The following is an 18554-nucleotide window of genomic DNA, read 5'->3' on the forward strand; positions in this document are numbered from 1 at the left end:
GCTCGTTAGAGCGCTCACTGTTGAAGTCATACAAAACCTTGGCGGTATCTTTTTTGGCTGCTGGCGGTGCGGCCCGGAGGAGGTGGTGGAGGAGGTGCTCGAGCTTGTCTGAGGTATTTCTGGTATGGCTGGAGGAGTTGGCACCAACGGGCATTGTAGCCTCTGGTGCGGGTCGAGAACTCATACCTGTGGCTTTGGTGGTAGCGTTCGGTAGAGGTTGAGGTGTGGGTGTTGGCTTTGAAGCAGTTGGTCGCGACGCCAGTTTTGATGGCGCTCCTCCAGGTCCACCGGGTCGGAGCAATTTGCCTTTGGTTATGGGCTTGCCAGCAACTTGCTTCGGTCTTGGAGTTGGTTTTGATACAGAATTTGGTGGTTCTCCTTGACTGGTGTGGATTGTCCCACTTTTATACAGATCATCCCGAGCAATTGCTGGATCTTTCATTGTCTTTATTACTGCCAACTTGCCTGGCTTCTTATTATATTCGATACTGGAGCTTGTTAGCTTGCAGGCAATAAATGTATTCACTTTAGGCGAGAAAGTGAAAAACTTACGTGTCGGCGACCTTGAGGTTGAGTTGGCCGCGCAGCGCATTGGAGAGGTATGCAAAAAATTCTGTCTTAAATACACAGCTGATAAGGGGATCGGGCTCCTGGGGAGAACCAACTCCAAGAGCAAACCAGTCATCTTTCAATTTGGACGCGCTGACGAACTTGATTGCACCGATGGATATTGTTCTTTCCGCGGAAATATTCAATTGATTATTTACGACGCTTTGGACGACAATGTAAACATTGTTTGATGTCTTGTAACAATGGCAGGTCAGCTGAGGCATCGAAGTTATGCTAAAGAGGAGGTGCACATACTAGAATTAAAATTCGTGGAGAAGGTTTACTTGAACGACCGAATTTGGTAACAAGGAGCTCACAGCGGCAGGAGAATAAAATAGTTTCGGATTCTGATGTTTTGGGCAGTTAGCATTTGTTCAATTGTATATAAATGGGTATTAATGGTAACAACACTTACTGCTAATGCGAATGGAATCCCTGATCATTTCTCCAGGGCCTCCATTGTTTCCAACTCCAAGATAATCACCAAGGAATCTTCGCGAGCCAACAAGACTGTATCTACGTCTTTCCTTCATTCCACCAAGAATTCTGTGGCCCTGGTCTCGGAGTTTGATATATTCCAGCCCTCCCGTGACCCGTCTCCAGAACCTTTGGATTCGGATAGCACATTCAATTCGGTATCGGAGGTAGTTTCGCCAAGCTCGCTGAATACGGATGGCCATGTTATGCCAGTATCTATCCCGCATGTGTTCAAGTGCGAACAGGGTCTCAGGGGTTTTTATGAAAGCTTTTGTAGTACCCATCTGATATTCCTCTGCGGGGATGCTAGTGTCTTTCAGGATCTGCCTCGCCCCCGATTCAGCGTCCCCAGTCCAGGTGCAATCACCAGCATATGAAGTCTTCGGTGACAACAGATAGAAGCGTTCGACAAACTTGTCAAAAGTTTGGCGGTAGGCGAACCCCGCTCTGCGGATTCGGACGTTCTCCTGTAGACCAAGGTATTTGATTTGATGCATCACATTGCCAACATTGTACTCGGATGGTGATTTGTTGTCGTTCGGTTTTATAGTTCTGATGTATGACGGTTGTGCCTTCATTAAAGTCGCAACGAGGTCGTTTGCAGATGCTTTAATCTTGTCGCCGGCAGTTGGCGGCCGACGCTTGTCGTCCTGATTAACCTGGTTGGGGAAGAGTGTATGCATGAAGCGGTTACTACTCGAGCCCACTAGATTAAGCAAGTCTTTCAATAGCTGATCCTTATTTTTGTCCGTCATTCCATCCACAGTGTAACCAACGTCGCCAGCATAATGCTTTACAATAAATTGGCCCTGCCTGGACTCGAAGTTTGGATTTTGACTAAGGAAATTCAGCCTTCCTACAAACGTCTGATCAGCCGCGCCGGAGTCAGCATGTGCAGTTGCACAAGCGTCATTCAACGCGGCGAAAATCCCAGGTGGTCGTTTATCTTCAATCAAGGAACACACAACTTTGTTATCAAAGTATGTAATGGGAGTCCACTTGATTTGCTCGCGAGCGTATTCTTCTTGTTCCGTCTTTAAGGTAAGCTGGATGAAAATTTGCTGTAGCTTTTCGTTGACGTAGTTGATGCAGAGTTGTTCGAAAGAGTTTTTCTCAAAAATCTCGAACCCATAAATATCCAGGATACCGATGGAGTTTTCCACAGAGCCCCTAGCTGCAAGTGAAGCATTTAACTCGCTGAACAATCCAATCAAACATGTTAAAATAAAGGGCTTTTGCGAGTGCGTCTCGAACAGCAGTGGCTTGGACAACGTTCAAAGGAACCTCATACACGGAACCCCTGCGCCCCGCCTCTGGCAGTTTCCATAATTCTCAACGTAAGGGCCTTGTTCACGGCAGCGGCATCAACTTCTAATAAGTAGGCGACGAAATCCACCACCGACTGATCCGTTATTGAAACGTTGGAACTGTCATCTTCGATAAATTGCATATTTCCGAGCCATAAAATAGCTGACAGAACGCGGAAGATATTATCTTGTTCGGCTTGGGATAAACCAATGATGTTCATGGCGTTTAATGTATCTTTGAAATCAGTAGTATCATCTATGCCTGGGACATCAAAACATTTGGAGCGGCTTGTATACACATAAGACTGCGGTTGTTGGATGCCGAAGTTATCTGGATTATTTGTCAGCTTGACGAGTACTCCATTGAAGGATGCCATTTTAAATACCTCTATAGGTCTGCGGTGAAGCTTTTGTAAATTGATAAAAGATATGGAAGTTTCGTTCATTCGTGATTTGCCCAACGACTCTAGATTTCTCCAGGAGATAATTTGTAATCGTGGCGCCGACAGGCTCACCAACAGAATTGAATTGTAATTCTAGATATTTTCCGAACCGCGACGAGTTATTATTCCGCAAGGTTTTCGCATTACCGAAGGACTCGAGAAGAGGGTTAGTCGCCAGAACCATGTCTTTGGTATGCTGGATGGAAGAATCGCTTGCACCTTGACACCATTCCGCCAATATACTGCATCAGGCGCTTTGCAGCTTCGGGTTTTTCCCAGCACCGGATTTCGGCCCGAGATAATGACACATTGATTCTCCATTGTATGCTTTTCATGTTATAATATCCTGCTTCAGCGACAGCGAAAAACATGTGGGGGAACTTCAAGTCGGTTTTTGCCGCGGTAGGAATCAAGGACCTTGTCGGTATAGATACCCACTGTGATGATCAGTATGTCACTCTGGCCTTTTTGTATAAGATAGATTTGACTTACGGTCTCTAAATGGGTTCACAGATACAAGGACATGACCGATGTATGTCTGTATCCCAAAGGAAGTTGTCAGCTAGGGCGTAAGTAGGCGTGGGTGCGCGCTCCGGAAGGCAGCCATACGTAAATTTCGCCATGTTCAAATCTCTTTTTCAAGTTCTCATTTATGGCCTCATTCGATACTTTGCTGAGGAGCGTAAGATCTGACACTCCAACCTCCTTCTTTTTTGTGCTTTCGAATACGGCCTTTTTAACCTGAGGTTTTCCCCCTGCCCCGCCCTCACCATGCCTCGACCGTCCGAACCCGCGGCTCTTCTTCTCGGGGTCTCGAGGGCGTCGTGATTGTCCCTGAAGAAAATAGAGTTAGGGATCTAAATTGCACAACAAGAATCTGCGAGACTGGTACTGACCATATTCTTGGGTTGCGTCGGGCGCGTGTTTGGTTATTCGGGCCAGGTCGGACAGGCTCTATGGATACTAACTAACGTCTCCTGAAAGAGTGGATGTATGGGCGCAAACAAAGCAGCAACTGCATAAATCCTCGACCTGCAGAAAGTCTCCGTAGCTGGCTCCAGAAAGAAATACAGGCTCAGAATACAGAAGAAGCAGGACAACAACAGAAGACTAAAGTCATGAAGTGCATGTGGGTAGACAGTTGCTTTTGATTCCCGACGTCGATGATGATGATGCGGCGCTTACAGCGACTGCGCCACACCATGTGGTGGCTAGTTAGTCATGGCTTATATAAGCGAGGTACGCGCAACCCTTTTCGGTCCAAATCTAAATCGCTTTTGGACGTCAGTTAACTTTAGTACCTGAGCTAGGCCATGTTCCTGTGAGAATTGTGTGTTTCTTTTTTCTTTCTTTCTCTTTTTTTTTTCTTTTTTCAAAAAAAAAAAAAAAAAAAAAAAAAAAAAAAAAAAATCAAGTGTTGTTTATGATCAATTATTAAGTATAAGACGTAAATCCTTTCTTTCTTGGATCTCTCAAAAACGAAACAAAGAACCTAGAAAATGTTGGGTGAAAGGGCTTTGTTCGACAAACCCGATAGTGAAAAGGCTCAAAGTTCTTTTTGGATCAACCGATAATCATAAACATAGAGGAAATAGGAATATTACCTTAGGGATGTCTCCAATGAACTTCCTGTAGAAGTGGTTGTTTGGAATCACACATATATACTTCTTTTTTAATAATGAAACTACATCTTCAAGCCCAATCAGCTCCTAGTGCTCCATTATGCTTGATCCCCTATCCCATGCAACAGTGGAAACTAAACCTGAATGTAGTGTTCGATTTTGGTTGAGTTCTCAAAACCCAGGATGAGCACATGAATATATAATTGAAGCAGATCAACTGGTTTTCTCTGTCAACAAGCCAAACTGTAAAGATACGAGATAATTTCATTTTTTATCTCATCGAGTAGTTATGTTACTATTTTTTATCTCATCGAGTAGTTATGTTACTAATAGGACAATAGTTCACGGCTACCGAGGGTTTCTCACGGTATTCCCAGCATCTTGAATATCTTCTCGTCCAGTACATTAACAAGTCTGAAAGTACTAGTTATACTTTTGAGTGGCAAGGGGCATGACAAAGCCCGACGCACCAATTGAAATCACGACGTAGCGTTGCTTGACAAAGCACCCAAGTTAGTCTCTATGGAAGGCTGGTGTTTGAGTAAATGTTCATAATCGGCAGTGAAGGAACAAAGGGAGGTTTCTAGTCCAACCAGACCGTGCAGAAGACTACGGAGTAGAGTATGCCTTTCTTAAGTTTGGCCTGTGGCTAGAGACTTCACGTCACCTAAACGGGTAATTGTGGTTATCAAGGTTAGAGGAACTCACAGGAAAATGCACTCTTAAATGAATAAATCTAGGAAGCGGACTCAAATCAAATTAAAGGACGGTATGGGTTAATCAATATCTTTATACTTCATCTAGCCAACTCGATCTATAAGTTCTTGAAGTAGAAGAAAGTTTGCTTACAAGCAAATGGAAAAAAAAAGAACTCAAGACAACTGACGGGAGCTCTCGGGTTGCTGAGTTGAGATATTAGTTTCTACATGGAAGGGGAAACAAACGAGTTATGTGAATAAAATATGAGGGAATAATGAGCAGAGACTGCAGTACAATATACGTTTTAAAAATTAACGACCAAGTAGGGTATTGGAAGCCAAAAATGCAATAAGTTAGCATTTCTTTAACGATGAACGTATCAATGACAAGATGACCTCGATATGGCCCGTCAAAAAGATTTTATTTGGTGGCTTGAGATGGTAGTGGCGAAGAGGAAGCAGGTTGGGAAGAGCCATTCAAAGGTTTGGATGCGGATGAGGAGATAATGGGGCTGAGAGAATTGGCAGTCTCTGGAGATGTCGTATTGCTGACACTCTCCTTCTTGGGCCATGTAAAGTAGCCAAGAACGCGAGATGTCCAACCAGGCTCTTCGATTGCTTCCTCCTCTTCATCAACATCCCAAACTTCTCTTGGTAAAATGCGCTTTATGCTTCTCGGCGACTGTTTCTCTAGCTTTGCTTTCAGCTGTATAACCTCCCGCTCTAGCACAACGAGACCGCGACGTGCTGCCCGTTCAGACTCTTCCAATTCAGCAAGACGTTCTGCTACATCCTCTCTTCTTGATGATTCTTTCCTTCGTGATCTGAACGATTCGAATACGATCAAACCACCAGCAACCAGAAACAGAAATGTCTCACTGATAAATGTTGCTCCAGAATCAATGGCTTTCGCTTCTGAAAGTGGTCGAATCCGGATTGGCGGAGGCGGCTTGGGAGGCTCTTGGGCTTTTTCCTTTTGCTTTGCAGTGAGGGAGTCTTCAAGTTTGGTTTGCGCTTCCGTTTTCACGGTAGTGATATTATGTTTTTGTTTTTTTGCTTGGGCCTCAGCAGCAGCCTCGCGTGCGGCCTGTTTTTCTATTGCCGCTGAGCTCTGGAGGAGTCCCAGTCGTAAGGCGCATATCCACCCGGTGGAGGGACTGGGCAAAAGGAAATGCATAGTCGTCGGAATCGCTCAATGTTCACGCGCTTGTGCTTTGATTTCGGTTCTTTGGATTGCAGCAGCCAGTTAGCTTTCAAGGTTGACGTTGACAGGGACAGTGTAGCTGCGTGTGTGCTGGCTCCAGCTTACAGCAATTGGTTTGGACAGTGTTCGGATGATCAACGAGGATAATTTTAGAGTTACAGACATCCTTGGGCGAGAGGACGTTGTAGCTCTTCAGGTTTGGAGAAAGACAGTTCCAGGATGTGTGGAACCATGCCAGCGGAGGCCCAGGTATTTGGCTGGAAACTGGTGCCTCCACGCCGTCCAGCGTCCGATTGATGAGCTTAGCCTCCAGAGCTCGAGTCAAAGTTCCCCAAAAGATTCCACTAATGCAATCCAAGTCGTTGCTGATTGGCTCCTTGTCAAAGACGGCGGATTATGTAATGCTGTTCCTAAATGGACTTAGTCTTGTTTTAACCTTCTCCGTTTCCAGGGCAATGTTTTGAATATTCCACTTTGAGAAATGATACATCGTGACTCCATGTGGCAAGGCAGGGCAGTGAATTGCTCTCACAACACTCCACCCAAGCATAAAATAGCACGGCGGGATATGATATCTCGTATAACACGTATTGGGTGCCCTCAATGCTATTGTTCTCTTCATGCTATTATTGTGGATATCGCATCGTTCCATCTTTGATTACTAGTTCTGTCGAGTCTGCTCCTCAATCGAAACTCGAATCTGAGATCAGAGGAATAACAAAACCCTCTGTTATTTGACTACCGTCGAGCCCCCATCGCAAACTCCAAAACTCCTTAATCCTGTAATGTTTTCCACGTTAATATTATTTGGGCCACCTAGATATTCCTGATTGTTGCGATCGCATGAGCTCGAAACAGCAAGTGCCCTTGTACAGTCTGCCCTTGTACAGTCCATAAAACGATGGAGGCATTGTCACCTCGGTCCACCAATATTCTTCCCAAACCCAAGACAGATCCCATGACGAAGGCAGGCGCCGAAGATGCACAACCTCAAAAGGCGCGGTCCGCCAAAAACCACGCTCCACCACCACCCCCAACCGTTCGTGAGCCAGAAGATGGGGGGGAGGAATACATCACTGGCAAATTTCTTGGAAAAGGGGGATTTGCCGTATGCTATGAGGGAAGACTTGCGCGAAGCAATAAGGTATATGCGATGAAAGTGGTGAAGTCGGAAATGAACCAGAAGAAAATGGAGGAAAAGGTATGGACAAAAGATACTCTGGTAACCTGTCCTTCCACCTTACAATGTCTAACTTCGGCACGTCTAGTTCCGAACCGAGCTCCAAATACATTCAAAAATGTGCCATCCCAATATCGTGGGTTTCTATAGGGCATTTTCCTTCGAACAAAACACTTACGTCATTTTGGAACTGTGCCCTCACGGCTCCGTTATGGACATGGTGAGGAAGAGGAAATGCCTAAGCTTGCCTGAGGTCAGGAGATTTATGATTCAGCTTTGCGGAGCTGTCAAATACATGCATAAAAGAAACGTGGCTCACCGGGACCTGAAAATGGGAAATCTATTTCTCGATAGAAATATGGATATCAAAGTTGGAGATTTTGGTCTAGCTGCTATCATCCTCTCGGAAAAGGACGAAAAGAGACGGAGAACGTTGTGCGGAACTCCGAATTATATCGCGCCTGAAGTTTTGGATAAAAGCAAAGGAGGCCATAATCAAAAAGTCGATATATGGTCCCTCGGTGTAATCTTGTGAGTAGAACTTATTGCTGCTTTCAATTATATCAGTTTTGTGAATTAACTAAGGGCCAGTTTTGCCATGCTCACCGGATACCCCCCGTTTCAATCGAAGACGCAGGACGAAATCTACAAGAAAGTCAAAAATCTAACATATGTGTGGCCCAAGGAGTCCGAGGGTGCTAATTATATTCCAGTGGAGGCAAAGCACTTGGTTAGCTCCTGTCTGAATTTGAATGAGGAAGAACGACCGGAACCCGACCAGATTGTTGATCACGCATTTTTTAATATGTATAGTGGCTGTATACCACGTCAATTGGACCCGGCCACACGAGTTGCTCCGCCTACCTGGCTGACAACTCAAGATCCTCGAGGGGATCGCATGAGTTACGGATATAGCCTTGACCATGACTCGAAGTATCTAGGGAAAATTTCCTATACGAAAAACTCTGACGAGCGGTATCTTATTTGCAAAAACCAGTTTTACACAGAATGTGGGGTTGGTAGGACTTCAACCGGATCAATCAGGAGACCGGCAGGGAAACGATGTTCCAAATCTGCTTTCGCTGAATGTGCTGCTGAAGAAGAGAGAGGAATGCAGCCCATCGTACCAATACCACAGGATCGAGTTTACAGCTGCTACACTGGACCAAATGGGGATTGGAGTCATACAGCCGAAGAGGACGCTGCTCAACCTGATCCTGATAGCCCCGTTGATGACGAGCCGCTTCCTAGATCACGTACCTCATCCCTTAAACAACAAGCTGCGGCGGCTGCCCGCACAACATCTGCTTTGGTTGCACAAATTCGCCGCAAAGAGACTCAAACCCAAAGCCATGCAGCACTCCTACGGCAGCAGGCTGTGTCACAACGACAGTCAAGGAACCCATCATCCTCCCAGCACCGTCAAGCTGATCTCAGAGAAGCCGTAGAAAATGATACCTTGGGCGACAGCATTCCTCCCCAGCGGCTGCTAAATGAGAGACCGATCCGGACGCGGAGGGTGGCATCTGGCTATTCTGCATCCGTCCGCGACACGAACGTATTGTCCACTTCCGCATTGACTAAATCCACTTCAGAACCAATAAATTTGACAATTGGGAAAACGAGGTCTCAATCGAGGCAGCAAATCGCAGCGTTAACACAGGGAAAAAACCAGTTAGCACCGGAAACTAAACTTGAAGTCAAAATGCTTGATATCAACGATAAAGATAATGGCATACATAGCTCGGTTCGCGGTATGCCTGTGAGGACCGTGAGAATCGATCCTCGCGAGACAGAAAGACAGCGACCGCCGGAATATCCAGAAAGCACTCAAAAACAAGAATCCCGTGAGACGAAGCGGGACGAAAGATCCAGGAACACAAACAGCAATGGCAGTTATGGCAGCAAATCTACCAACTCTAACAAATCACGATCCACACTCGGACTAAGTCCTCTAATACATCCCGACGAACATCCAGAGCTCATGCCAGGGACGACCGCGCGTGAAGTTCTAGGCGATTTGAAAAGCTACCTTCGACACTTCGACCGATTGGAATCATGGAGAACATCGACTTCAAGGGCATGGAAACGTCAGCAATTTCCGTCACTTTCTGACCCACATCCTTACGTCGTCAAGTGGGTGGATTATACGAATAGGTACGGTATCGGATACGTTTTGGATGATGGGAGTGTGGGGTGCGTTTTCAAGGGAGAGCACGGACGCCCGGCAAGTTGCGTGGTGGTCCGGGATGGAGAACGGCATATCCGCCGGAAAGCATATTCGAAGGAAAACCCCCGCATTGCATATGCCGATGCTAATCAACTTGTTCCAAGAAATGGTCAACCTGTGGAGTTTTATGAGAACGCTGATGTGCAAGACAATTCTAACTATGAGGGTGGAGTGAGAAGGGTTCTCGTTCGACCGGATGCATTTGAAGTGAGGAACCAAAATGGCCCCGGTGGGCCAGGCATAAAGGTTCGCATGAATTGTGGGGTAGACTCTGCAAGGTGCGATGCGGAGAAAGTCAAACGGGTCAAGCTGGTCGACCAATTCGGTAAATACATGATTGGAACTTTAGGAAGAGGTGTAGATGACGACTGTCCTCCCGAGGATGAGAGGAGCCGCAACAGGTTTTCCAGCGAAATTAATCAATATGTCAAATTCTATCAGCGCTTAGGAAATGTTGGCATCTGGGGTTTTGGAGACGGAGCATTCCAGGTTCGTACTGCCAGGCCAGAAGTGATATCATGGAATTATCTAACTTGTCTATTCAACTCTAGTTCAACTTTCCGGATCATACTAAACTTGTTATCTCGCTCTCGCCTCATGGATCGCAAGGCTCATCGGAGTTACGGCCTTGCCAAACTGATTTTTATCATCTTTCACCCTCTGCATCACGCTACCTAGCAACCAGGGGTAGAATGCACCCAGCAGGCTTCGATACAAGGGCCGTTATATCTGAAAATCTGGACACTTATCTCGCCGCTCTCTCGGGCCACACGACTCACCCGTCCGGGATTAGTAGCAGCCGGTTTTGCGATATATTGGAGGCAAATGCCTTCCGCGAAAAGCTTGAGTTCATTCAACAGGTTCTGCGGAGCTGGTTTGAGAGTAGAAGATTAGGAAGCAGAGTATTGCTTCGCAAAGGGTTATCTGCTCCTATGGATAGCAACTCCAACAAAACCATTCCCGACGAATTGGCGTCCACACGAGAATACCGTGGCGAGATATTTTGGCATGGTACTCAGGAGAAATCGTGGATGACACCGTCAGGGGGTAAATTTGTGTGGGTTACAGTTGGTGCCTATGGTGGCGACGGCGAGTATTTTGCCGTACAACTCAAGGGCAATCCTGAAGGCGGAGCAGTCGAGTGTATTGGTGCCGAACAGATGAAAGAGCTACAAGATCAATTGATGGCAATGACTGTGCAATCTGCTCAGTAGGTGCTGCCGCTCATAATACCATTTAGTTTCCTTTTTTCTAGTTTTGCTTGGAGTTTTGCTTTTTTTTTTTTCGTTATTTTATTTTATTTTATACGTATTCTCCAACTTATCGCCCGAGTTTTACTTCTCTGCATTCTTTAATTCATCGATTGCCCTGACCATCATGGTACTGGACGTTTAACGAAGTTACGCAGCCTGTCACTTTCTCTTGGTTTCTAGAGTGGTACCTGCTACCTCTGGCCACGGATTTAGGGAGTCTTTCTTTTTTTTTTTGTTCATATACGTCTACCTTCAGCTCTCTATTCTGGTTTTCATTAGCTGGCGACCTGGGCCTGTAATTGTGGTAATCATTCTGATATTGAAAGGTTTCATTATTTAGTGATCCTTTTTCGCTAATGCCGCTGAGGCCAGTTGGATATAATTGAGATTGTTTTCTGTTGAGATGAGTAGTATATAGTATTCTCCACGGTAATTGAAATGATGCAACGGGATGTACGGTACATACAAACCCGAGGGCTTGTCAATCCTCCCGACCTTTTCTTCTTACCGAGCCAACATGACAGGAGTGGATGATAGAGTAAAAACAATAATATTCAAGCTAATACCACCGTAGTAGACTCTATCATGAAAAAAAAAAAAAATATGCATCGCCATAATTTATACATATACTCTGAACGCGAATAGAGCCCAGAGAGAATTTAATACCCCATTTTTCTCCTATATAGATTAACCAACGGCTCACCCTTCTCCAATCGGTCCAGATTCACCTTCAGCACATCCAAAGCCCTTTGCAAATACTCAATTCCCAATGAACTTATATGTGGTGAAATATGCAAATTCGGCGCGTCCCACAGTGGGTGATCAGCTGGCAGTGGCTCTGGTTCAGTCACATCGATGGCTGCCCCGCCTAGCTCGCCAGATTTCAGACTCTCCAACAATGCGTCCTGATCAATCACCATGCCTCTGGAGATGTTTGTCAGGAACGGCCGGCGGGTGGTGCGGGTACAGGATTTCGAAAGTAGGGCTATTTCTTCGGCGCCAATGAGATATTCCGTTGAAGGCGTTAGGGGAACTGATACCAGGAGGTAGTCCAGGTTTTGGGAGAGGAAAGCGTGGAGAGCTGCTTTATCAGAGCCACTGTGCCAGGAAACCGGTAGGCTCCCATCGGGGTCACCGGTGTTCGGGACTATGTAGCCGTTATCTCGCCGGGATTCAGGAGTCGTGCGGGGAAAGAATGTACATGCAAGCACTTGCATGCCCATAGCGACAGACACGCGGGCAACTTCAAGCAAGTTATGTCAATACTCGATGTTTTTTCACGAGGAGGATATTATAACGGCTTTTGAGCGTTGTTGCAATTGAAAAGGAAACTCAAGTGAGGTCAAGAAATTGGAATTGATAGGAATCGTATAGCTAATACCTTGTCGTCCGATACTTCCATATCCCAAAATACCAACTCTTTTGCCCACATTATCCTCCATTTTGTCCATAAGGCTCTGGTTATGTGTCCAAATATGCTTCCTTTGCCATTCGGAAGTTTGGTCATACATCTTGGAAGATACGAGCCAGTTCATAACGACCCACTCTGCGGTTGGTGGGCCGTGAATGCCGGATGTAGTTGTTAAATCAATATCGGTGTCCGTCAACAGCGGATGGCTCAAGTAGCGGTCCATGCCTGCGGAAACGATATGGACGAATTTCACACTAAATGCAAATTATATTGTCTATCAACAAGGGTTTGTCATGCTCGGCCATTGGAATAGGGCATTGCGTACTTCGGAATATCCTCGAGAATCGGGGCGTAATGTAACATACATAAGATGGTTGCTGAATTAAGGAGGTCTGCGAAAACCAGAAGAATCAGCAAATCACTAAAGGATAATTAATTTGACCTGCCAATCTTGAGTAGGAAGAGACGGGAATGCTAAGGGGAAGAAATCGAAGGCGAAAATAGAAGTAGCAAATCATCAATAGGGCTATCAGACCAATGTGCGTAGGTCGTTCACACTCAAGATTATGTATAAATAATAATAATAAAAGCAAAAGAAAAGGAAAATCAGGTTGCATGATCATATGCTCAAGCTTGGCTGCGTTCAAACAAATGCACAGTGGGAGAGTGCAAATTTGTATAGGAGCGGCAGACGTATATTCTCAACTTAGAACCCACCTTTTGGCACAGCACCATGAACCTGCGTTTCGCGCTGTTGTCTAAAGTATGAGACTCGAATATGCGGAAAGCTTTCGCGAATATCATTTATCAAGGCGACTGGCTCGTCGAATGGAAGAATCACCACGAGGTGTTCTTGAGGGAGCGGAGCGTCGCCCATATTGCACGAGTCGAAGAGTTCCTTTGGGGTTTGGAGCTTGTGCCTGAGCTTGTCAAGGATGGAGCCGCTTATTTCGCCTGAGAAGATACTTTTTCAGGCAGTCTATTTTATATGCCTACTAAGCGTATGCGTTGCGATGTGTTCAAGCATGCAAGTCAACAATTGGTTCCAGTTGCACACTAATAGAAGAAGAAGTGACTTTTCCTGGTGGCAAAAAGTGGAATCTCCGGAGTAACTTATAATTGTTAGCCTTTTCTAACCGCTCTCATATGCAGAGAGACTTATTAATAGTGTCTAAATCCACCTGGGACCCCTGGCAGAGATACCATGGCGGGGTTGCGTTGAGGACGGCGGTGCGGAATATCAGAATTGTAAGTCGCAGCTATCAGCTAGAGGGACTTGTGCGCAAGTGTAGTTACGCTGTAGACTCAAGGTTTTACACCTAGGAGGAAGCCAAGCAGTTGCTTTTTGCCATGTTAAATAATTGCTTGGAAATTCCTGCTTCCGTCAAAAGTCGGGTATTTTGATGCTGCTGACATTAACCTCGGACTGCGGGGCAAGGGATGTGATGAATTTGAACACGAATACGGAGTACTGGGAAGACTTTAACGTCGGATGAAAAAGGGCTAAACGCCGCATCTTCGGCTGTCATTACTGGTATGCATTCAATTGCAATGATCCCGTCGTTGGGGAGTATGCGATGCTATTATATAAAGGCGTTAAGCTTTTGTTTCCCCCGTGGATTAGGTACATGGAATTGGAAAATGGACGTACTTCATGTTATCGATCCCTGTCTTTACCTCCCAGCAGGGTGCTGCAAGAAGAGTACGAACTAGAATTAGGGGTATGAGAGTGATTGCTGAGCGGCAGTTGTATGATCTATATCTGGGGTGTTGGAATGTCGGGACAAATGTGAGGGATCATGGAACCAACCGGACTTGAAAAGTGAGTCTTCAGTGGCATCATTGCTAAGATTGAAGCTTAGTGTCATTCTGAGGATCTGATTTAGATAGGCAATGGGTAGGATCAATGATTTGGAGCGAAACAAGAGAGTAGGCAGATTAGAGAAAAGAGGAGACAAGAGAAAAGAAAACCTGGTAGGGGAAAAGAAGCAAAAATGACACTGAAGGACAAATATCCACCACTCAAACGAGAAAGCTCGTTTTATCGTTTCCAGTCCATGGCAAGTGGTTGAGATCATAATAAATGGTTGCAAGGTGAGAAAGACATTTAATAAATAATAGAAAGGAATGAATGTCATGAACAAAATGATAATTACCAGAGGCTGGAAGAAAATATAGGGATGTTATTATTATTATTATTATTATTATTATTATTTATTATACTCCGCCTTCATCCAATGGATATGCGGTTCTGCTACCATATGTCTAGCTAGGAAAACTCCACTGCGCCTTGGCGCAGGGGGGTGAAAAACCTTGCGCACAGCGGTGTTAACTATCCTGTTCATCTGCAGGGTACCGGGCAAGTCAGCTAGAGCTGTTCCTTGCAATGGGAGCGGGAACAAAGGAAAAGGAATTAGAGAAAGTAGAGTAACAAAAGAAAGGAAGACGGGAGGGACAGATAGTAGGCGCTGTTAGGATAGAAGGGAGTGACAGGAGGGGGTAGAGGGGATTGACAGAAGGGGTAGATAGAGGAGATTATACGGCAGGGTGAGGAGATGATGAGGGGATGAAAATGAGGTGGTGCAAATGAGGTGGAGAGAGGCGAGGGGATGGGGAGGAGAGGGAGGAGAGGGAGGGGCTAAGTAGTTCAGGGGAGTGAGTGCATGTGGGATTCAGGGGATTCTGGGGGTCCAAGGCAGCTCAGGGCCTTATGGTACATAGTGTGTCAGCTCGCGTGCTAATGTGAACTGGCCTAGAATCCCGCTCTCCATCCACCAGTTTGACAGGAGATGCAGGCCTTCCTTGGTGTCTAGCAGCATCCTCTTGTCTAGCCTGCCATTTCTTATAAGGCCCTGACGCTGCTGCTCCCAGCGTTCGCAGTGTATCAGAACATGTTCGACTGTTTCCCATTCATACCCACAGGGGCACCGTGGGGTGGGGAATTCAGGTACCTTACACCGGTTTAGGAAAGCTGCCAGTCCGGTTTTCCCTGACCTCAATTGGATGATGATAGTGCTGCGAGCCTTGCGCAGGCCGGTGTGCCACTTCAGAATTTTCTTGTCTGGGGGCCGGCCATGCCGCTCCCCCCAGGGGGGCTCACGTCTTTTCCACCTCTGCACCCACCTCCAGAGCTGCTCGCGCTTCAGCCAGTGATTATATGAGGCTTGGTCCAGGTTGGCTCGTTGTTCCGGTGTCATCTCTGCTGTGGCTCTCTCCTTAGCACCCTGAATCCATTGCTGTTCCCAGTCCACTGGCAGGGCTGCCGGGTGAACCACAGCTCCCATGTGTCTCTGTGCCCCCCTTGTCACCCCACGGTGCCGAAGCCTGGTCCTTATGGCCGCACACGCATTCTCAATTTGTTGCGCCATTCCTGAGGCCTTCATCCTGTTGACCGCCTTTGCCACTAGCCCATCCAGGTGGATGTCTAAGGGTACTGTGTGGGTTTCCGCTTCCAGTGTGCTTGTTGGGGTTCTTTTGTATGCCCCTGCCACTATTCTGAGGCAGGAGTTCTGCACTGTGGTCAGCTTGAGGGCCAGTCCTGACTTAGCTGGACCCGTGCCCCCCTGCCCCTGTGGCTGGTGCCATGCTATTGCTCCATAGGTCAGGGCCGGCCTGATGACCATGTTATACACCATTCTCGCTTGTTGTAGTGGGAGCCCCCATGTGGATTGGGTGGTTTGGGACAGTGCTCTGACTTGAGTCTTCATCTTGCCTGCCACCGCGTCCAGGTGGCCCTTCCATCTCAGCCTAGAGTCTAACCATACACCCAATACCTTCATCACCTGTTTCGGTTGTATAGTTTGTCCTGGTAGTCTCAGCTCAGCCTGTAGGTTGAATTGGTTGCGCGCCCGTGTGAAGTGCATTAGCTCATACTTCTGGGGGGCAAAGACCGCTCCGTGCCGTGCTGCCCACTCCTCGCATGCCCGATGCATGCGCAGGAGCTCCCTGCAGTTGTCCTCAGTGGACTGGCCATAGGCCATCACGTTGACATCGTCTACAAAGGCTATGCACACCACCGGGCGCCCCGGTCTTGAGCAGATGCGCACCAGTTCCTCATTGTAGAATAGGAATAGTATAGGTGATAGGGGTGACCCCTGCGGGATGCCTGCTGGGATGTCAAAGGTGTCTGATTCCTGGCCCTCAAAGGCAATTGTGGATTTCCTGTTGGTCATGAAGGACGCAACCCATCCCACCAGGTCCCTGGGGATGCCCAGTCGCCGGAGGATGTGAACCATTCGCTCCCGCAGCACCTTGTCAACCTGTCCCGGGTGCTGCCACACTGTCCTTATCTGGGCTAGAAGTTGTGCTATGGCTGTTTCAGTGGACCTGCCCCTTCTTGCCCCCATTTGCTGTGAGGGTAGCAGGTTGTGGTCCTCCGCGATCTTCCGCAGGCGTTTTGCAGTTGCTGCCTCCACAATCTTCCCTATTGTGTCCAGCAAGGCAATGGGTCTCCACGCTCCTGCAGTCTGGTAGTCAGCCTTCCCTGGCTTGCGCAAGGCCACTGTCTTGGCTTCCTTAAACGTGTCTGGGTAAGTCTCCCAATGCCAGCATGCATTGGTGAGAGCTGTTATGGCCTCCACAAATGTTCTGCCCAGCATCTTAAGGAACTCGTTGGTGATCCCACTCCTCCCTGGTGCCTTCCTGTTTGGCAGTCTCTGGATCAGGCTTTCCATGTCCTCCACACTGATGGTGTCATTTGACGCTTCCCTTTCAGCTTGCAGCAGCTCCATATTGGTGTCACTTAAGTCGGCGGGCTCTGGCTGTGGGAAGAACCGTTGTCGTAATGCCTCAGCCTTCCCCTCAAAAGAGGTTTCTACCGTCGCGTCAGCCCCTTCCCCTGTTCTCAGGGGGGGGACAGTAGGTGCCTGTGGGGGCAAATGGCTTCTTTCCTTGCCCCATTTTGCTAGTCCCCACATCAATCTGGGGTCACCACGGGTCCTGTCAACCAGATCTCTGAAGTTTGCTGTCTTAGCCAAGTGGATTTCTCTGTTGCGCCTGCAGCGTGCCCTGAGCCGCTCCATTTCTGGGAGCTGGGACCTCCTAGCTTGCTTGTACTCCTCCACTGCCTTGGCCACCCTCGGTGACCACCATGTCTTGGATTTTAACCCAGCCTTACTTACGGTGGCGTGTTTGTCCGCTAATGTCCCTACAAATCCTACCAGGTAGTCTGCATACTCCTTGACTGCTTGCCTGGAGTCCAGGCTTTGTGGCACATATAGCTTTTGGCAGTCCCTTGCTACCTCCTCAGGCTCCGCATTCTTCCAGTTTCGTCTCTCAGCCTCCTTTGGGATGGGTGTGAGTTCCAGTGTTGTTTCTATGGGGCTTATGGTCAGATCCTTTGCATGCCTCCTCCGCTATTGCACACCTCCTGAGCTTGTCGTGCAGGAGTGGTGATAGAAAGGCGAGGTCTATAGTCGTTCCTGGGCTGCCTCTGTCCTGCCATGTGGTAGCCCCTACAGGTGTGGCAAGCTGGAGACCCAGCCTATCCACCTGTGCTATTAGCTGCCATGCCATGCGGAAGTTTCTCTCCACTCTCACCCCTCCCCACCTCTCATGGTGGACATTAAGATCTCCTAATATGACCAGCTCTGCATCTGTGCCCATTCCGGCTACCTCCTGCAGCTGGCCTATGGGGGATTCCTCCGGTTCACTGCTGTAGCCCCCTGGAGGAGGTGCATACACATTGACTATTTGCACCTTACCCAGGTCGGTGGTGATTGTCAGCACTGCAATGTATTCTGAGTGGTAGTGGCATTCCCATGTGTGTTCCACGAGCCTTTTGTTGACCAGAAAGCATACTCTTGGGTGTGTTTCCGGGTGATATGCTGGCCAGAAGCCGCAGCTTCTGGGGCAGTGTGTTGCTAGCATGTGGGGATTCCGGCTGGGCTCTTGTACTGCAATTACGTCGTATTTGTCTTCTGTTGCAGGGTCTGCCAATAACGCACCCATAACTCTCGCAGAGTTGTGCACGTTATATTGTAGGAGGTTTAGTGTGTCCCTCATTGTTGCGTGGGGGCTGGGGTCTGCGTGTAGTCCATTAGGTCCTCCAAGTAGCTGAGACCCAGGTTGTGAGCTATGTGGTGCTCCACTACGCTTAGAGCTCCTCTCTGGGCTTCGCCT

The 18554-nt window shown here is 47.5% G+C and overlaps 6 protein-coding genes across 6 annotated transcripts in view; 1 reads left to right on the top strand and 5 right to left on the bottom strand.

The window, feature by feature from the left end:
- HCAG_06164 (conserved hypothetical protein) overlaps positions 1-154 on the bottom strand; it is a gene marked incomplete at both ends in the record, with an annotated part of 753 nt that extends 599 nt beyond the window's left edge. The window contains one exon of the mRNA XM_001538509.1: positions 19-154. Within this exon, the coding sequence (XP_001538559.1) occupies positions 19-154 (136 nt within the window). The remainder of the gene's footprint in view (positions 1-18) is intronic.
- A 394-nt stretch (positions 155-548) lies between these two features.
- Positions 549-3020, bottom strand: HCAG_06165 (myosin-1; the record flags this gene model as incomplete). Its single annotated transcript, XM_001538510.1, has 5 exons — positions 549-824; positions 865-956; positions 1025-2348; positions 2378-2724; positions 2780-3020. 5 exons carry the CDS (start codon positions 3018-3020, stop codon positions 549-551), a joined length of 2280 nt encoding a protein of 759 aa, XP_001538560.1.
- A 2557-nt stretch (positions 3021-5577) lies between these two features.
- On the bottom strand, positions 5578-6333 carry HCAG_06166 (predicted protein; the record flags this gene model as incomplete). The annotated part of the gene is made up of 1 exon (XM_001538511.1): positions 5578-6333. The coding sequence occupies one exon, from the start codon at positions 6331-6333 to the stop codon at positions 5578-5580; it is 756 nt and encodes a 251-aa protein (XP_001538561.1).
- A 985-nt stretch (positions 6334-7318) lies between these two features.
- HCAG_06167 (hypothetical protein) lies at positions 7319-10984 on the top strand (the record flags this gene model as incomplete). The annotated part of the gene is made up of 4 exons (XM_001538512.1): positions 7319-7561; positions 7629-8071; positions 8276-10259; positions 10322-10984. The coding sequence occupies 4 exons, from the start codon at positions 7319-7321 to the stop codon at positions 10982-10984; spliced, it is 3333 nt and encodes a 1110-aa protein (XP_001538562.1).
- A 230-nt stretch (positions 10985-11214) lies between these two features.
- HCAG_06168 (conserved hypothetical protein) lies at positions 11215-13311 on the bottom strand (the record flags this gene model as incomplete). Its single annotated transcript, XM_001538513.1, has 7 exons — positions 11215-11220; positions 11274-11418; positions 11532-11582; positions 11720-12266; positions 12405-12688; positions 12760-12826; positions 13152-13311. 7 exons carry the CDS (start codon positions 13309-13311, stop codon positions 11215-11217), a joined length of 1260 nt encoding a protein of 419 aa, XP_001538563.1.
- A 1831-nt stretch (positions 13312-15142) lies between these two features.
- On the bottom strand, positions 15143-18437 carry HCAG_06169 (predicted protein; the record flags this gene model as incomplete). The annotated part of the gene is made up of 4 exons (XM_001538514.1): positions 15143-17716; positions 17800-17916; positions 17973-18121; positions 18380-18437. The coding sequence occupies 4 exons, from the start codon at positions 18435-18437 to the stop codon at positions 15143-15145; spliced, it is 2898 nt and encodes a 965-aa protein (XP_001538564.1).
- Positions 18438-18554: the final 117 nt, after the last annotated feature.

This window comes from Histoplasma capsulatum, genomic scaffold (assembly GCF_000149585.1).
Source record: "Histoplasma capsulatum NAm1 scaffold_7 genomic scaffold, whole genome shotgun sequence".
Lineage (NCBI taxonomy): Eukaryota > Fungi > Ascomycota > Eurotiomycetes > Onygenales > Ajellomycetaceae > Histoplasma > Histoplasma mississippiense.